A 19,323-nucleotide genomic window follows, 5' to 3' on the forward strand; every position below is an offset into this window, starting at 1 on the left:
GGCGCTGCTGGGCTGCCTGGCACAGAGGACAACCTCTGCAAAATCTGCATGGACGCACCCATCGACTGCGTCCTGCTTGAGTGTGGCCACATGGTCACCTGCACCAAGTGTGGGAAGCGGATGAGCGAGTGCCCCATATGCCGGCAGTACGTGATAAGGGCCGTCCATGTCTTTAAGTCCTAAGTGTGTGTAAGGACCGGTGATGCCTTAAAGCCTCATCCGCCGTTAGAGAAAGGGTCAGAATCGCTACAGAGATTGGCACGGGGACCCCATCGGAAGCTGGAAGCCTCGGGAGAATGGTTCTTGCTGGAGCCCCGCCTGGCTGTGCTCTTCCCGCTATAGTGCTTTACACCGCAGTGCCTGGACTCCTCGGAGCTCATTGCCAGCAGCAGACACAGAAATAATTAACAATGTGCATTCTAAAATAACTTGATCCACTAGCATGGGGGATAGATGGATGCTTGGCTTCCCACCACGGAGACCAGATTCAGAGGCTTTATGTTTTCCCCTGAACAACAAACAAAAGTGTGGACTGGGGTCTCAAAAAGCGACGTTTGTTTTGCTGCTTAGGCTATATACACCCAGCAACAACTTTATTTTCAAAGATTAAAATTCTACTGTGCTTGTTAACTTTACTTTTTTAACTTAATGTTAAACCCTTATGCTTGCAGGACAGGCAGACAGCCTCTGGTGTCCATTCTAGCCTAGTGCGATTAAGGAAAAAGTAGTTTTATTTGAAGACTGAGTTTGTATTATTGAAAAATGTAAGGGGAGTGAGACTCTACGAAACATACAGCCTTACCTTGCGCGGTGGTGGTTTTCTGTTTACAAACTAGGGAGAGGGAGATTTCTAGTTTGACTGATGTTGATTCCTTTGACTTCACAGGCTTCCCTGCAGTATATATGTCAGCAATTGTTTTAAAACTGGACTCCCCTTGATGAAGGAGCTATGAATTTAAGGCTTGAGTCTTTTTTAGAGGGTGTAGGGAAGAAAACGTACAGCTCAAGAATAGTAAGGGTTCCACTGTGACACAATCATCTTTAAGTACAGGGAACTTTTTAGAGGGGAGGAATGAAAGAAAGCAAACTTTATCTCCCTTGAGTCAGTAAGGTGAGCAATCATCATTGCAGATACTTCAGTTTACTAATGAGCTTCCCCCCATCCTCTGCTCTGCTCAGTTTTACAGTCCTGTTACATTCAGACTGCTTATCGCAAGCGATTTATTTTGTACTCTTTCTGCTTGATTGAGGCCGTTTGGCTGGTAACACAGCTAAGTTTCAGAATCTTGATGCCTTAAATTTTCAGCTCGTTTCAAGTCATTAGTGAAGTTGGCTGCCTTCTGCTACGGCTGTTCCCTGCCGAGCTCTCCCCTTTACAGCTGGGGTGATCACTTAAGTGTTCAAACCAACCCTGTGTAGCTGCTGGCAGAGGAACAGTGTAAGGAACAAGTGTCCACTTACAGCTTCTGGGGTAGTGCAAGTGCAGTTACAGAAAAAAACCCACCTATTTTTGCCATGAATGGTAATATATGTTAACAAATCAAACTTGTGTCATCTTAAATGTGGAATACTGCATGAGCAGCACCTTGCTTCTCACCTGGCAGGGAGCAGAGGGTCTCTGCTCTGCAAGTTGAAATGAGTAAAGCACTTAAGTTGAAGAAATCTGTCACTCAGGAGGTCGCAGAACCTCTGTGCTCTGTGCTCTGAACCTCACAAAAAAGCAACAGCTGCTGAGGTTTATTGAACTAAAAACTCTGAATTTTACCTCTTTCCTGTTGAGGTTGTTCTCTAGTCTTTGGCTTAAGGTTTAACAGCTTCCAGCATGAGAAGAGTACTGGTACAATTCAATGCAGCATGTTTAAAAAAAAAAAAAAAGTTGCAGGTAAGCAGTAGCTGTATTTACTCTTCAGGGGGCTCACAGGGACCTCTTAAGAGGTACAGGAATACACGTACAAAGCATTGAACCGCCTCATTTAGTAAATTCACTGTGAAACTCCATGTTGTCATATTTTTCATTAAACTCAGGGCTGGGGAAATTCAGCAGGAAGATTATTCCCCTGTGGACAGATGTACTTCTACTTGTAGAAGTTAGGCTTATTTTCTACAGCAGATAAATCAAACTGCAGATCAATGCCTGAAACCTTAGGGGTGAGATGATATACCCACCGTATGACTCCGAAGTGGTTTGGTTTTTTCTCCCAACTAAAGCATTTCCCTTGCAAAAATGGATTCTCTGTGATTGAGTTATTTCTAAAGGAAAAATCAAAATCTGGGAGAAACTGATTACTGATCCAAAAGAATATAATGATCTGAACTAATAAAGTAAATGGAAATATTTATGTGCTTTATGTACACTGTACATAGTTTAAATATTTTAAAAGTTAATATTTACTTGAAATGGCATGTTATTCTCTATTGAATTCTCTTGGTACTACAATGGTTAAACTTACTAGTTTTGGTACAGAAGTTTGGTTTATAATTTTGTAATAAAGTTTAAAAGAGATCTAATTCACCTTGTTTTCTGACTCCTTTACCAGTGGGCTAGGAGAAAGCAGAGCTCCTGCAGCTACTTCTGAAATAAGACTGGGGACACCAGGTGCTCAAGTGTCATTAGTGGGTGGGGTACCAGTACAGAAGAGGTTGAAGGAAAAATGTACCCTCGAGACTAAAGGAACCAGTAAACTGGCCAACTCACTTTCCCTTTCACAGTGTATACATGCAGTTATTTAACAAAATAGTTAAAATGAACCCATTTCTAAAACCTGCCTTCTGTGTTTCATTAATATTAGAGTACTTGCCATTTTGAACACCTTCAGGTAAGGTTTTTCAACAATCCTAAATGATACAGTTGGCACAGTTCCTTCCTCAGCTTTTACACATTGAAACACGAATAGCAGAACACACGAGCAACATACGCTCAAAAACAAACACTCCAAGAGGATGCGTGGATAATGCTACAGTTGCTGTAATGGCAGCTGGTTTGGTGTCCTGGTGTTAATGTGAAGCCCGCAGCAGAGCTGTAAACTGCTACTGGATACAGACCTGTGCTGCACATTGGAAGAGAGGAAAGAAAAGTCAGCGCAGGAGGACACGTCTGTCACAGAAACTGTAGCCCCACAGCAAAATTATCATGGCAATACAGCCAATGGCTTCACGTTTTTGGTGGTCTCTTTTCCTGTCCAGGTAGAGAATAACTTTTGGAAAACAAGTCCTGACAGCAAAGGAGAAACTGCTTCAGTTTTATTTCTTTATCTATAAAAATAGCCAAACTTTAAAAACCCAAGGAGACTACACCAGCACCTGGATAAGTGCATTGGTCTACATTATGGGCAGAAAAATGGATTCAGCAGGGTCACTTCTTCAAAGAGTTGTTTTAATTCATTCCATATGGTTGCTATGGATCTTTAGAACTACCTCTGATGGACTTGGGCATTTTATTTCTATCCATGTCTCCACAGAGGAAACCTCACCATTTCTTCCACCTACCTAGTTCTGAGCTCTTCCCCTTCAGGGAATTCCTGTGTCAGGACCGGTCAGCTGTCCCACACTGCTAGCATGGGGCTACCAGTCTCCGTTTCCGGATGCATTCCCAGATCCATTTGGGAGACACACGCTTAGCATCAGGATTCTCATCGATGTCCCCTATAACATGTGTCGCTGAGGCTGTGTCAAACTCTGGCACAAGGTCCCCATCGTATGCTATGAAGTAGCGCCGGATTCTGTCAAAGTCCTTCACAGAGGGTGACAGATAAAGCTTCACCCCAGTGAATATGTCCAGCAGTGTCTGCATGTTGTGAAAGAGGATGAGAAGCACAGGTTGGTAAAACATTAGATTCGTCTGGAAATGACACTAATTTCTTTGCAGGCATAAATGACTCCGTTCACAGCTCCTGAGGTTATCACTTAATCCGTGCCCACTCTTTGGGCCACCACTAAAGCATACACAAGAGCAAGACCCATACAGTTCCTCTGGAAGCCCGATGTTCCAGCTGAACAGTGCTTCCCTAGCGAAGGGGAATTATTACCCCATTATTCACCTTCGCAATGATGCTGATGTGGTCCAGTAAACATGAACGTAATGTCTTTGTCTTTAACTAAGAAGCATCAGCTTTTAAAGTAGGAGAACGTAACCGCCCTGGGAGGGGACTTGCGGTTTACATCAAAATAGCTACTCCAGGCTCATCAGGAAACTATAGCTCAGTGATTTTTAATCCATTCCTACAACCTGTTGCACAGTGGGCTCAAAAGGACGGTTCTCTTCCTTTACACCTCCCAACTTTTCATATGCAGCCGTCAGGAAAAGGAGCTGCTCAGCAACCACAGCACTTTGTGGAGCAGGACATTGCTGGCGGGTGAACACAGGACTGGGCTTTAGCACGACAAACCCGTTATGTCAGCTCTGCAGACAGAGCAGCTGCAGCCACCTGCTTCCCTTACAAGGGGACCTGTTGCTGCCATTTCTGCCATTATATTTCATTTCAATTGAGGGTGCTGCTCTAGGAAGCTTTCAAAGACTTTCCAGATGGAAGACAAAAGTGAACAGACAAACCAAACTGCCTCAGCTTCCTCCCACCCCAAAGTGGCTGCTGTCCCGCTGACCGTACCTTGTTTCCATTGTCATCCATCTCAGACGCTTTTCTCTTCTCCCCTCGTTTCTCCTCCGATTTTTGAGGGGATCCAATGACTGCTTTGCTCTCTAAAAAACAAAAACTTGTCTCATTTGTGCTCTCTTTCCTGATACTGGTCATGTATTAGGAGAAGATGAAGAGAGTAAAAGGGAAGTTCCCCCCCCCCCCCCCCCCGGCTTCCTGGAAAACCCATGAATTAGAATGTAACTAGCAAGACATATTTTTCCTCCTGCAAATGGTGTAGGGCACCTTCCTGCCCTCATTTCCAGGATGCTGCTGTTGAACTTCCCTCCTTGCTGTCACCACACTGTCTTTTTGAAACTGCACAGAAATTTGCTTCAAGTTGTTCCCAGTAACAAAGCGCTGGTGAAACAAAACTCATTTCACAGCTTTGCAGTTTACTACCTGGAAATCCCCTTCATCCAGGTGCCCTATTATATGCACGAATTTCATACAAATTAAATTAAATGCTGATTCATGGCCAAAAACATCTAACCGAAGGGCATGTGATCTGCAGGAACGTGACCAGCAGGTTTGCTGTTCAGATCAGTCTTCCACAGTCTGCTAAGGACCTTGATCTTGTCAGGTTAATAGTGACTGCAGTCCCAGGGAAATCACTCCAAAGTAGTTTTGGTACAAGCTGTGACAGATCCTGCTAGGTGCAAGATACCCGTTCTAACCAGCATATAATCTCAGAGAGCTTTATTGTCTAAATGAGTTGCCTAAGCACCAACCTAAACAGCATCATCTGCCATTTCCGTCTTTTCTTAATCCCAACACACATCAGAGCTGTGGCTATTCAATCCACACCGTGAGAAACACAGGCCAAACCAAGGGTCTAAACAGCTTTGCCTGTTAACCCTGACAGGCACATGAAAGCTGCCACAGGATTGTCAAGCATCTGACAGAAGACAGGGATCCAAAGCCAACCTGCCCCAAAGGCAGAGAACACACCCCAAGGCTCCTCTCCTTGGAAAACACCGTCTTACCTTCTGGCTTCTGAGCTTTTGCAGGTGACTTGCTTGGGGGAGTTTTAATAGTGCTGTGTGGTGTGGAAGACCTGGAATTTCCCTCATTCTCTCCACTGCTGCCAGCCATGGACTCATCCTCCTCCGCAGCAGCCACGCTGAAATCAGCCTTCTCTTTGGAGAGTTGGTACAGCTCCTGTCCCACCAGAAACAAAGCACTGCCTTTAACCACAGTGAAACCTCTGACATGAGGCACGAGCTGTTAGGCATGGTCTCCTCTGGTTTGTTTCCCCCCTGCCCTGAAGTCTTTGCTCAAATGCTTTTTCTTCCTGCACCTCTTTGTAGCCACTTTCTGTCAACTTTTGCTCAAGCTTTGTGTTCCACCCAGCTGCTCGACACAAAGGGAAGCCACACAGGGAGGCACCAAAAGGCGCATTCACATCATCCGCTACAGAGTGAGACAGACTAACTCCTCAGAGCCTGAAAATGAGTGATACCCATTGCTCACTCAGGGAACAGTCTGAAGAGGGTATTTTACCTTTCTGTGCCCTACCAGCACAGGGAGCTAGAAAGACTACTGGACAGCAGGTGGGCTGAATCACTCCTTGCTTCGGTGGCAGAACAAGCACTTCCACCTGCTGCCAGTATCCCCATAGGCAGTGCAAAGACAGCCCAAACGACAACATCCAGACTGAGAACAGAGCTCATCAGCAGCTGACACTGCTGGGGATGGCAGCAAGCCAAGCAGTCTCTATCAGTAAAGGAGGTGCAGAAGCTGAGTGGGGTGGGTGCAGCCCCAGGGATCCTGGCTGACTGCCATTTGGTGTGTGTCCCCCCGCCCCGTGCCTGGGAACCAGGCCAGGCTACCCTTAGTCACTTCCCAGATGCCTCCCCCAATCTCAGCAATTAATGGGAGACTGAATGACCATAAGCACTTAAGAGAATAAAGGTCACCTCTTTCAGGAAGGAAATTGCTCACCATGAAGGCTGTTACAAGGGCTGATACAACTAGCTGCCAGCACAGACTTTCCTGAAAGTGTACAACACAACAGCTCAAGAGACTTGGGAGGCCCCATGAAAGAATAAGATTCACATCAAAATAATCCAGCAAGCAGCCTGAGCCTAGAAAAATGGAAAATGTAACATGCCATCATAGGTACCAGTCAACAGACATCTTTGCTACATACCCTGCCATCTGAATTTGTCTTTTCAAATCTAGATTGCTGGCAGAACCCATTCTCGAATGTGCTGCAGACACAGCACGTTAACTCACCTTGAGCTGCTGGAGGTTGGTGGCTGTCTTCCAGTCTTTGTCATCTCGAATGCGGGTGCAGCGAGGGAAGCGAATGGAGATCCCATCTGCAGTGTGGGCTTCAGCTTTAGAGAATTCAGCCCCTGTGATCTCCCACACTGGGGCTTTCTAAACACAGCATTGGGGAAGGCACATCACATTCCTGTGTTCTCTCATCAACTAACTCCAATGTGTCGGTGTCCCTCTACCTCTACAACAACCCCCAGCACACAGTTCCATAGACACAAACTAACCTCTTCAGTCACCTTAATTAAAAAAGCTTCTATTTTTTTCAGCAAGTCAGAGATCGTCAACTAATGTACACTGCCAATTTCTCATTAACATCTTTTCTATTTCTATCAGACACGCATGGTGCAAAGCACACTGATAAACTTCATAAACCAACGCAACTTTTGGGTTACAGTTGTGCTTCAACCATTTTAAGTCAAATTTTTCATGCCTCAAATTTAAAGGAAGTTCACTTCTGGAAGGGATTAAATACACAAGAATATTTCCCAGAAGTGCTGCAGGTATGATTTCTTCTTAAGCTTCAAATGAACCTGCAAGATTCAGAGATAAAAACTCGCACTTAATTTCCTGTTCCAAGTATGAAGAATGAGAAGTATGTCTCTTGTAACGGACAATCTGTACATTTAAATCAAGTACAGTAGATTGCCATATTAAGGCTGGAAAACATAGTTAAACGACTGTAACAGCACTTACCTTTGGATCAGGGACAATGAAGTCTGGGTAGTAGATTTTGTTGATCTTTAGCCATCTTGGAATTTTACTAGGATCCTATTAATGAAAAGCACAAACCCAAAATGATAGCACTTTTGATCATATACAAACCTATTTTGACAGAAGACATTACTGAAAGATAACCCAGAAGTAGATTAGCATATAGGGATTACATGGCCTTTGTATGGATGAAACTTGCTATAGCCTGCAGTGTAAGGTGCACTGGTCTGCAACTGGTTCTAGAGAATCACAAAGATGATCTGTAACACAGCTCTCAATCACCATCATTCTATAGGTAAAGCAATCGCATCGTTGCTCCAATTGCAATTCATATAAAACTACCCATTTTTTTAAGATTCTATAATCCTGATGCAAATGGCCTTCAGGATGTTAGGTAAATATTAAAATTCAGCTCTCTGTTTGTCAAGTCTTGAAAGTAAGATTCCTCACCTAAGTAAGCCACTCACAAGAAGTCTGAACTACAAGTCAGGTTATGGAGCCAGGAGACAACAGAGGCCGAGCACTCCTCACCCGTAGCCCCATCTAGTGACCTCCCTCGCCAATCACAATATGCCAAAAAACCGGTTCTTGCTCTGCCCTACCCAAACCAACTTGGTCTCAGCAGGAACCAGATGGTGCCTGGCGTCCCACCTGAGTACAGCTCTCAGGCAGTGCCCCACCTGGAGCTGGCTGCACACGTTTGTGCCAGCGGTTTATCTGCTCTTAACTCTAATTGAGCCTCTCTTCATTCCCAGCAGAGCACTTCAAATCTGCATTTAGCCAGCACCTCAACAGCAAGAAGGTGGCTTTCACCAAGGCCTTTGCTGAGCATTCCTTTGATTGCCTCCAGGCCAGAGCCCCTCTCACCTTGCTGATCTTCACCATATCCAGCTCTGTTTGCAGACGGGCCAAGGTGGCATCATCATGGCCACCAGAACACTTGGTCACAGTGCACCACTTCTCGCTCTTCGGATCGTAGCAGCCCATAAGGAAGATGGACATCATTCCCCCTGCAGGAGGGGAGAGCAGGGTGGTTCGCATCTTCTACAGGACAAGCCATAGCTTTTCAAAAAGCAAAGTAATGAACCAAAACCTCCTTTCCATCTTAGGGAGTCAAGGGGCCTTGGGCTTGTGATGGCTTCACAGCATCAGCTCCCATACACGCAGCTGAACAGAGCCTCTACGCTGTGTAAAAGCCCAGCCCAGCACCTAAGGCTTTGCTGTCCCACCTAACCTGCAGTAAACTCACAGCCTGGCACATGATGGGCTGCAGCAGACTGACACCGCTACAGCCAGTCTCATTCTGATAGGAGACCAAACGCTACAGTGGGCCTGGAATGGGAAAAGCTGAATTTTCTGAACTGAGAGACAACTGACTTAAGCCAACTCCAGAGACCGACCTTTACTGCCTTGTCCATAGAAAGCTCCCAGCACCACCAGGTCTGCTGTGTCAGCCATTGCACCCTCGTTCAGGTAGTCCTTCTTCACTTTCAGCCAGTGTCGTTTTCCTGGTTCATAATTACCCTGTGCAAAGCAAGGCCAGAACCCCCAGTCAGACAGATCACCTGGTGGACAGCAATCGCCTCAAACAGCCCTTGCTTTTATCCAGCTTAGCGGTACAAGAGCACCGCAGTGCTCAGATATATAAAGAGCAACTTGGATATCAGCATCGACAAGAACCCAGAGATATTTCAAGAACGCTCAGCCTTGTGTCCTTCATCCTCACATCTCTCTCTGTTGTTATTCCCCAATTCCCAGCATACACCAGTGAAAAGTAAATGTGAACCTGCCTTCATATCTTTCAACACCAGTCCTTCCAGTCCCTCACGGATGACTCGGGTGATCATATCTGCCAGATCTGAAGCTTTCTGAAAAGGAAATGAATTGTGGTTAGTTCAAGACTGTCAAAGGGCTGTGGTCTTCAGGTGTTCTATTTGGAGCAGTGGTGCACTAAAACCAAAGCAGGAGCAGAGAGATGAACAGGTGATTTCATAAAACATTTTTCCAAGGAGACTCCTGTACATGTTCTCTTTGCTGCACATCCAGTGGCTAAGCTGGGAATGTCCCAAGAAAAAAAGTGTGGGTTAGTTAAAAAACACTCCTCAAAGATGAGGTAGCCACACTGATAATGTCCCAAGTATGTCCCTTACATGCAAGATGAGATTTTTTCAGCCAGCAGCTTGCTTCTCTACCCAACTGCCTTGGGACCCATGCTATTTTTTCTTCCCAAAAAGCTTTCTCTGCTCCAAATGTCCAACCATTCTCTGCCAAAACCCAAGGTACCAGAGAAATCAGTAGCACTGGGGAAAAATAATGAGACACGGGGCTTGTGCATAACAATCAAAGGAGAAACTCAGCATGCTGCTGTCTAAATGCAGTTTTTAGCACTGGGGATGTATCAAGGCTGTGTGGCACCTGAAGCTGCCCGTTTGGAAACCGGAAGCTGTCTAGCTCCTTTCAATCACACTTCAGTCTTCTCTACACAGCTCAGCATCACACAGTACAGACTAAGTTGCAACAGGCTTTAGCTCCCCCTAACAATGTTAAAATTACAATGGCTACAAAACCATTAAGACACTCCTCCCCCTCCCCCCCCCAAAAAAAAAAACAAAGAAAAAAAAAGATATATGTGGACATGCAAGACTATACTGAAGTGGTTGTAGCTGAGACAAGATGGGAGCACAGGCATGGCCTCCTTGAATAACATTAGCTAAAGAAGCCTTGCACCCAGACCAGAAGTACAACCATTATGACAGGCAGGGAATTGCTGGATTTGCAGCCTTAATCATAAAAAAAGCCACATGGTTGAAGGAGCAATGAATTGTCCAGAGTACAATCTATGAGATCACCATCCACACCACTTGAACATCGAACTCACTGTGACATGCTTCATCTCTGAGAAGAGGATCCGGTTGGGGATTTCAACCATGTTGTCGTGGAGAAACTTACGACGTTCACACAGAGGCCTAAACCAGGTAGAGATAATTAAGGACAAGCAGCAATTTTAACACGAAGTACCAGTCACGTGAACATTGAGAAAGGCTATTTAGGTAATTAAATGATTTAACCTACAGGGTTCCAGAAAGGACAATCAATTCTTACTTTCCTCCAGGAAGCAAGTTATAAAACAGAAATTCTATTAAGAGTCCATTTAGTTTCAGAGGATGCAAGATGAGCTGGGTACTGAACCACAGGCAGTTCGGTTCAAATGCAGTTAACCCTGGTATTTTGGAACTGCAGAGCAAGATGGAGCTCCATAGTAAAACTCCTTAGCACAGCAAGGATTCTCCCATGCTGCCTGGATTTTACTGGGGTAAATGGCCAGTCCTAACAGCCAGTGTGCACTGCTCCTGCTGCAGCGGCCAGCGTAGTCCAGCCAGCTCATGCTGGGAAACCAGTCAGGCTACTCTCACACTATGCCAGGTGCCAGACACATACCTGTCCATCAGGCTGATGTCATTGAAATAGATGCAGTCAAACACAAACAAGCAAACGTTGGCATCCTGGAAAGCAGCTTTCTGAAAGACAAGTCCGATCAATTAAAAGAAATCTGCAGCAATATGGAGTTTTAGAAAAACAACAGAAGCAAAAGGATGGATTTTTATCTCCCTAACCTTTTAGTTTTAAGAAGCTTAGGTCTCTTCTCAAAGACAAAAGTATTCTGAGAATTAGGATTTAAACTGAATGTGTCAAAACTAAGAATATAAAACATGCTAATTTCCCAGTGATGGGGAAATAATGCTACAAATATTAATGACTTCGGGCAATGTAACACCTGTCACTATTGCTGCAAAAAAAACCCAACATGCGTTCCAGAGACTTCAGATTAATGATTACATTAAAGCACTTGCAGTTGAATTTTCATTTTATTGTCCTCTTTCTCACGACCATTTGTCTAGATGTAAGCACTACATAATATTCATACAGGCTAAATACCCTCTGCATCATTGTGGTCTTCTAGCTTACTATCCTGCTAGTGATCAGGTTAATATCAAATCTATTGTATCAGAACAGTACATTTTCATTAATATCAGCCTTCTCGGGGGGTCTTATTTTTTTCCCCAGATGCTCTAGCAAACACCAGATCTCTTAAACGATCCTGTGATAACAGATTGCATGCTAGTGCATTTAAGTTGGCAGAATAAGAGGCTCCAATCACCACAAAGGATCTTTTTACCTTGTGCACACCAAGAGTCCCAAAAGGAAGTGGTTTGCCAGTTTTGTTGTCAATCAAAAGAACTTCTGAATCCAGGATCATACTTTGCCCACCAGGGAAAGCCTGGGGGATGAAGTCCTTAAAATGGGCTACCTTGGGATAAAACAGAGAAGAAAAATGTCTACTGGTTGAAAAGAGGGACTTGCTCCAATGCAGATGTTTTCTCCAGAAACATGTCTGAGATGTGTAGGCATATCTGCACTAGCTTTACTTTCTACTGTAGTACAGACAGGACAGTCTACAAATAGAAAAATGAGCCTTGAACAAATATAACCAAGCCACCCAACTGGCAACAAGCCTCTGAAAATGCAGTGCATAAAGAGGACTCTACAGCAGACAGTTTAATTTTAGTTTCAAGCTCTTAATGTCCACCAAAATGAATTGATTACAATTCTATTAAGTGCTGCTTTTCCAGATTCCAAGTATCTACATAAATCAGGGAAAAGTCTACAACAGAAGGTATCCTCCTTGCCTATAGAAACTGTTGTGAAATTCAGTCGCATTGTAGAGGAGCTGGCACACAGAACAGACTGTTTATCAGTGCTTACTTTATGTGGGAGGACAGGTTTGAGGCTTCTGCTGAAGTAGCTGAAATGATCTCCATTTTTATGGACCTGCACCCTCTCGCCATCATACTTGATCTCTGCATACATGCCATTTGGGCACTTCTTCATGGCATACTCAATTGACTTGCAGGCTTCAGCCTTAGAAAGGTGGAGAGAAATTCCAAACAAACTCAGATGGTACATTTAAAAATAAAGCTACTCACCTAAGTTCATGAATGAACTACCAATTCCTCTGCTGATCTTTTTGTCCAGGGTCTCTGATATCCAGTTCCAGGTTTTCTTTTCTTACTCATTTACTTAGAATTATCTGCATATGCCCAGATAATTACAGCTTTTCAGTGCTAATCACCTCCAAATACTTAAAGGTGTAAATATCTTTATCTGTGTCTTTTGTAGGAGTGCACTTAGACCAGAAGTAAATATTTAACTCCAATTTGTTCAAACAACCCCCCAAACTTATTCAAATCTCTAATCCAATGGAAAGCTTAAGTTGTTTCCAGAAAAAAGGATCCACTTCTGGAAGGACAGCAAACAAACAAACAAGTCACTCCTGGACTGAAAGCAAGTCAAGATTTCAGCTTCTGCAGTGGCACTGAAGGTGCAAGTACTGAGTACATTGAATACTGGCCTCTTGGTAGAAAACTTTATAAAACGGCATTAAACATAAAAATCAGCGCTGCACACTCTACTCGCTCACACTACACACACTTATCCATCTACTGATTCTTAAAGGTGAGGGTCTGACAGTACATGTGAGAATGCATCTCTCGCTTGGCTGAAGGACACCGCTGCAGGGGAGCCAACATTACCAGCATGGGCTGAACAGGGGTCATCAGAGAGGCCTGCACACTGAGGGTTCGCTTCACACCTGGCATCTTCTCAGCCTCCTGCTGGTTCTTCAGGACTCGCTCTACCACATCCTGGAGGTTGCGTGATGCTTTGAATGCCTCATAAGCGTTGGGATCCAAAGCATCTAGCCTTTAACAAATGGAGGAGAGGAGGGAAACACAGATCAACCTCAGGTCTGCCGCTCCTGGCTTGTGGGGCTAACACCCACTTCTGGTTTTATCTCACAAGAAAAGACTTACACATGCTTTGCTCCAGCATTCATTTTCAAGTCATGCTTAATTAGCCTGATGATGCATTTCAGGTCGTTGCCCGTACACCTGAAGTGCAAGAGAAGATTCAGAAATGGTAGACATTTAACTGAACTACTTTCCAGCTGAAAAAATGAAACAGATCCAGGCTTCTGTAAATAAAAAAGGTCTTCCCCTTCTGGAGGGTTTAAACTCAAATAAGAATACGTTAGAAGTGACATCTCAGAAGCACAAGAGAATACCCAAAAGGCTTTTTAGCACCTTTATGTCTGAATGCCAATATTCTTCTGCCTCGGTGTTGACATACCATCCAAATTTCACTTAACTAATGCATCAAGAGTAAGTGATAGTAACACCTGCAGTCTCAGATCAACACAAACTGAGCCAGACCAAGAATCATCAACAGTCTAAATGGCTTGAAGGCTTTTCCCAACATACCTAAGAACAGCAACTTATAATTAACAGCTAAGTACCATTAAGGTAGTTCTGCAAGCCACTTGTTTAGTATACATTGAGCAGCATTCTTGACAGGCAAGGATGAAATTCTCTGGCATAAGCAGGAGCCATACATGTTCTCCCTTGCTGGTCAGCAGTCAAGGTGTCTTAATCAAACCACCAACAGCGATTTACAGATGTTAAGTTCTGTCTCTGTGGTTTATGATTAATTTTTCACCGTTCCAGCTTGCAGTATGTAGATAACTACTCCTAGTTTTACGATAAATTTCCAGAGGCCGATTACTTTCCTTACCTGCGCGTGATACGCTGCAGCACACTTTGCTGGTCATCTTCCTTAGTAAGCTTTGACAGCTGGATTAGGAATTCGTCCACCTCTTGGATGGTCAGGAGACTTTTGGCAGCTGGAGGACAAGACTTGCTCTGTTCAAAGAAGAGGCGGATGGTCTCTGAAACATCTCCCTGTCTCCAAAAACAAAACAAGGGTGTGGATCAGAGCTATGGGTAGAGAATGGGGATGCCACTGGGGTTTCAACACGGTTCCGGTAAGTAGGATAAAGCACAGCAACCATGCTGGGATCGCACGAAGGAATTGGAATCAAAATTAGAAAAAAGCTGTCACAACACAGAATAAAGCTTCCTGGGTGTTTCATTTGCAAACAAAAGGTAATACCACCAGTATCATCTCACTGCTCTATTTTTCACTGCTGCATCACCACAGACCATTTATTTCTTCAGGATGAATCCACTTGTAAATCCAAGGATCTGAAACACTCTAGTGATGTCACTAGAAGGCAGTATACACCAAGGCAATAAACAGGTGAAAGAACTAACTTCATTACCCAATTCACCTATTTTCTCCATCAGGCAATGAATTAGAAGTGCACAGTCAATTATCAACTCCTATGCACAAGAATTAAATGCACGTGTGTACTTGCAATTATGTAAGTGTAGCTTAATTGTATGAAGCAACTTAAGCTCACAGTAACAGACCTATTAATTGAATCACAATTTTTGATATGTGACATTACGAAAAAAGTAATACAAATCAGTTACATAGGAATATACTAGACAAAGCAGTTTTGACAAAGCAGATGCAGCCCAACTTGCCTAGAGATTTTAGTCTTGCTTTCTGAAGTTTTGCAGGTGAATTCCTATCTTGCTTTCTGTTTAAACATTATTTTCTAAAGGTTCCAGATGGCAGGAAGTGCTACGAAAACTGAAGTGAAAAAAAATAACCAACCAACAAATAATAACCAACTGCCATTCTAACAGTCAAGCCAACAATCTTTCAAACATGAGTAAAAAAACCCCAACATTATAAAATTCCCATATCAAGGGACTGAACAGCAGAAATGAAGGCAACTGCTGTCCGCACTCACCTGTTCCAGGTCCCGGATCATTTCTTCTTGGCTGCAGTTAAAAATCCTACTAAACAGCTTTACAATCTGCTTATCGTTCAAGTTGTAAACAATTTTAATGACTCCTGGTAACAGCAGCTTAATGGTCAAGTATACATCACCATGAAAACCATCTGAAAAAAAAAAACACCCCACAAACCATTACAGACTGTCAGTTTATTTTCACGTACAGGGCTGGTTGTGCCCATTAGCATGACACCTGGGAAAACACACCCAGCTGGGGCTTCTTTCCACCATGTTGTTCTGCTTCACGTGAAAGGAGATTTCTTAGGGGAAACACCCACAAATGTCCTCCAAATCAGATCTCAGCACTAAGTTTGGTGGCACCTAGAAAGATTTCCCACAATCCTAGACTGAGACATTCTTATCTGAATTTGTTATTTAGATAAACAGTTCCCTTTGCAAACATTACCTCCATAGTTTAGAAATCATCATAGCGCACAGCTTGGACTACACAGCAATCAGATTTTATTTCACCATTCCTTTTGAAATAACACTTTGAGGTTGCTTTTGAGAGGACTTTCATACACCAAGAATGCCAAGCAGGAATCGTACCTCCTCCAGATCCCTTCTTCAGAAAATCTTGGATGATCTGCGTCTTCACATTATAGCTAGGCTTTTCAGCAACCAGGGCACAGAGCTTTCTGAACTCTCGGAGCAAGCAGTCTTTGTGCTTTGGATCACATTTTTTTGCAGATAGGCTAGACTTGTGGGAAGGGTCTGCAGAGACATCTTCTGAATTCTTTGGCTTGGCTGCATCAAAGACATAAGAAGCTGCTTTTTTAACAAATATAATTTGGTGCAGATTTTGAAGTTGAAGCTACCTCTGCTTGGCAAGCTGAAAAGAACAATCCCCATGCGCTGGCAAAGCTTCAGAACTGAATAACGATGAGTGCTATGCCAAAATTTGCAACTTTAAAAATGTAATTACTATTAAAAAAAACACGCAACCATTTTTTCCATTAGTTTTGCTCTTCACAGTACCCCAGAATTTTCTGGACCTTAATTCTACCAGGCAAATATGATTTCTCAAAGGTTTAAAGGAACTCCTGCTGGCAGATGCTCCTGTGTTATTGGGGAAAAAAAGTCCCCAGCCCCTTTTCTCTCATAAGACTAACAGCCCTACACACGCTGATCTCTGGCTGTGTATGTGGCAACACGTGCTCTGGGTGCTTCAGAGCTACACGCCTGTGTCAGGTCAGTTAGTGCTCACACACCGACTGTCCTGCTGGCAGCTGTTTCTCAGGACAAGCTGCTGAGAAGTAAGTTTTCCCTTCCATGAACACCGTAATTGGGAATCCCTCACAACCAATTTTTTACAGATTTTGAGCTCCACAGGGGATATTCTTAATCTATTACCTTCACATTTGATTGAAATTGGCCAATGGACTAAGGCAGTAGCCGACTCAGCCTGACAATGTGGGTTACTGCATAACTTTGTTTCCTTGGGAATACTAGGAAATAAAACATCAGTTCTTTCAAGACTGACAGCGTAAGAAAGCACTAACAATTTCTGGCAAAACAGATTTAGTTACTTTTTAAAAAACTAAACCATCTTCTATAGATAAAAACCTACTGATCTGCACCAAGTTATAAAACCTCTAATGCCAATATTAGAAGAGAAGGATTTCTCAGAATCAGTTTCTTAAGTCCTACCTGTGAAGCCAGAGAACTTCTTTGGTGATGGAGTGATGAGAGCTAATGGATCTTTTGTAGTTATTTGTCCTGTGGCAGTGATTTTAGCTTGGACTATCACTTTTTTCTTCGGTGTACTTGCAGCCTTGCAATTAGCTTCTGTAAAACAAGGTTCAAACCGGCAGTCAAAAATAAACTCACACCTCAACATATTATGTAAGATAGACTGCAACGAACAAGTCTTAAACGAACTGGGGATGGAGGAGAAAAAAGTGAAGGATCATTTTTCAGATATCAAAAATTAAAAGACTACATAATTTACTAAAGATCATGGAAAAAAAGCTGAAAATGGAAAATAACTGATACTTCGTCCTGGGATTTAACTCCCCGTGTCTGCATGTGAATTAAATCACCTAGACCTTCTTCATAATCAGTCCTGACAAATGAATTAAGAAGTGCTGTTGGAGAAGTGACAACTTCTTCCCTTTCCTACAGGTCTGAAACACAGATCTGAGCAGCATTACGCCTTCTGTCACTAGGTCATACTAATATATCTGTGAGGATTTTGTAGTAAAGGCATGGCTGCGTGGCAATCAGGACATACCTTGAAAAAGAGTAAATAAGAAAAGTGACACAGGTGCTGCCTCGTGTCTCACCTGAGATGTGCTTGTTGATTAATTCTTTCTCCTCATCTTGTAGCTCTTCCCATCCTTCCAAGTCTGTGATGTCTTCGATTTTCTTGGTGGTGGCCCGGGCCTTCTCCAGCTTCTCAAAAATGCACTTCACATGGTACCACTCCTTCATGTCCCCGCCAGACTCCGTGAAGGGATTGGGCACAATCTTTCCAATGCGCACCATTCCCTTCACGATCTTCTCCTTGCATTTCTTGCAGCCTGCCGTGCCACGCTTGGCATAGTCTACGCAGTACCTCTGCTCTGCCATGTCCTCTGCAGCCGTGCAGGCTTGGCGAAGGCAAGTGTTCAAAAGCAGACGGAAAGGCAAAGCCCCAGCACCACCCCCCTGTTTTCTGCCTGCGGACTGGAGAGATACACGCTGTAACAGCGGCTGGTACCAGTAACCGGGGCTGGCCTCGGGGAGCCCAACGCAGCACAGGTAGGGTCTTGGCAAGGTGACCTGTGTTTGGGGGGAGAAAAGTCCTGTGGCCCTGCCGAGTGCGCGGGCTGCTTGTGTTAGTGTCCTGCTGCCTGCGGGCATCCAGCCTGCTCCGTGTGTGCTGCAAGCAAGAGAGGAGACACTGAGCACCCCCGGCCGCCCTGAGCCCTGCGCCTTATGCCCGGTGCGGTACGCGCGGCCTCTCGGAGGCCTCACCCCCGGCCTGCCCCCACCCGGGACCCGCTCCCGCACCCCCGCCACGGCCTCCGTCACCCGCTAAGTCCGCCCCACAGGCCCCGACCCTCCTCACACGCCTGCCCCACAGCCCCCTCCTCACCCCCAGCTCCTTCTCCCCTCACACCCGAGCGCCGGCCCACCAGCCCGCCTCAAGGCCTCCTTCCCGCCACAGCCCAACCACTGCTTCCCGCCGCCACAGGCCCCCCCGCCCTGCCCCGCGCCGAGGGGAACGACTTACCGAGATCCTCACGGCGCCGCCATTCCACCCTCAGGGCCCAGCCGGTGGCCGCGACACCCTCCAGCCCCCGCTTTAGGCCGGAGCCGCCGCCACCGCCGCACCTTTGAACGCGCCCCGCGGGCTTCCGTAGGGAAGCGCGCGTGCGCCGCGCCTCTTCCGCCCGAAAGTGGCGCCCAGGCCGTGCGCGTGCGTGGAGCGCCGGTGCTCACCGGGCCCGCCCCCCGCGCTGTTCCCGCCTTGGGCGCCGCGAGCGCGTTCCCGCCTTGGGCGCCGCTGAGGCGATGCCGCTCCCCCGGCTGCCAGGCTCGGCTTTTCCAGGGCGCCGCGTCGAGTTGGGTGCCGTCTGAGGGGAGGCCCCACCACATCGGTCCGGCAAGAGTGCTGGGCCGTGTTGGTCCGGGTTTGAGGTCCTGTTGTGTCACCTGGCCTTCAAAATTGGCTCTTCGAGAGTGCTGTGCCGTGTTCGTGCAGGTCTGAGCTACTGCCCTATCCCCAGCCTCCAGAAATGAGCCCTTCAAGAGTGCTGTGCTGTAGAGGAATTATAGAGGACTATATGAAAAGTTTATTTATAAAAAGGTTGTGATGATTGTTAAAGACATAAAGTATGAAATTTTAATAAGGAAAAGAAAAAAAAAGGGAGGTATTGTAGAGGAATTAGAGGACTATGAAAAGCTTATTTGTAAAAAGGTTGTGATAATTGTTAAAAACATAAGGCATGA

The 19,323-nt window shown here is 45.0% G+C and overlaps 2 protein-coding genes across 5 annotated transcripts in view; one reads left to right on the top strand and one right to left on the bottom strand.

The window, feature by feature from the left end:
- RFFL (ring finger and FYVE like domain containing E3 ubiquitin protein ligase) overlaps nucleotides 1-2,508 on the top strand; it is a 33,617-nt gene extending 31,109 nt beyond the window's left edge. The window contains exon 6 of one of the 2 annotated variants that reach the window (XR_008733101.1): nucleotides 2-127. Coding sequence is in view for 1 of the 2 variants with exons in the window: in XM_055715715.1 (XP_055571690.1) it covers nucleotides 2-183 (182 nt within the window). In the remaining variant the exon portion in view is untranslated. Of the gene's footprint in view, nucleotide 1 lies in introns of both variants that reach the window. The other variant, XM_055715715.1, reaches the window with a different exon arrangement.
- On the bottom strand, nucleotides 1,877-18,745 carry LIG3 (DNA ligase 3). Of its 3 annotated transcripts, none has more exons than XR_008733100.1 (21): nucleotides 18,605-18,745; nucleotides 17,673-18,250; nucleotides 17,038-17,175; nucleotides 15,937-16,134; nucleotides 15,343-15,494; nucleotides 14,256-14,422; nucleotides 13,499-13,576; nucleotides 13,220-13,388; nucleotides 12,393-12,548; nucleotides 11,806-11,937; nucleotides 11,067-11,146; nucleotides 10,507-10,594; nucleotides 9,419-9,496; nucleotides 9,029-9,152; nucleotides 8,496-8,638; nucleotides 7,611-7,685; nucleotides 6,870-7,016; nucleotides 5,618-5,792; nucleotides 4,605-4,696; nucleotides 3,487-3,784; nucleotides 1,877-3,042 (listed from the first exon to the last, which is right to left on the bottom strand). XR_008733100.1 is itself a non-coding variant. In XM_055715689.1 (20 exons), the coding sequence occupies exons 2-20, from the start codon at nucleotides 18,229-18,231 to the stop codon at nucleotides 3,551-3,553; spliced, it is 2,985 nt and encodes a 994-aa protein (XP_055571664.1). In that variant the 5' UTR covers nucleotides 18,232-18,250; nucleotides 18,605-18,745; the 3' UTR covers nucleotides 3,218-3,550. The 3 variants fall into 3 exon arrangements, 1 of the variants encoding a protein (XP_055571664.1); XR_008733099.1 differs by having other exon boundaries at nucleotides 1,877-3,047; XM_055715689.1 differs by lacking the exon at nucleotides 1,877-3,042 and having other exon boundaries at nucleotides 3,218-3,784.
- Between the last annotated feature and the right edge of the window lie 578 nt (nucleotides 18,746-19,323).

Source organism: Falco cherrug, chromosome 1 (genome assembly GCF_023634085.1).
Source record: "Falco cherrug isolate bFalChe1 chromosome 1, bFalChe1.pri, whole genome shotgun sequence".
Classification (NCBI taxonomy): Eukaryota; Metazoa; Chordata; class Aves; order Falconiformes; family Falconidae; genus Falco; species Falco cherrug.

Bases quoted from the DNA above. Each gene is read 5' to 3' on its own strand.
- LIG3 (XM_055715689.1), bottom strand. From the start codon at position 18,231: ATGCCCGCAGGCAGCAGGACACTAACACAAGCAGCCCGCGCACTCGGC. The intron at 13,577-14,255 runs GTAAGGAAAGTA...CTTGCACTTCAG, and splicing joins CTGCAGCGTATCACGCGCAG to GTGTACGGGCAACGACCTGA. The intron at 10,595-11,066 runs GTATGTGTCTGG...TACCTGGTTTAG, and splicing joins GACATCAGCCTGATGGACAG to GCCTCTGTGTGAACGTCGTA.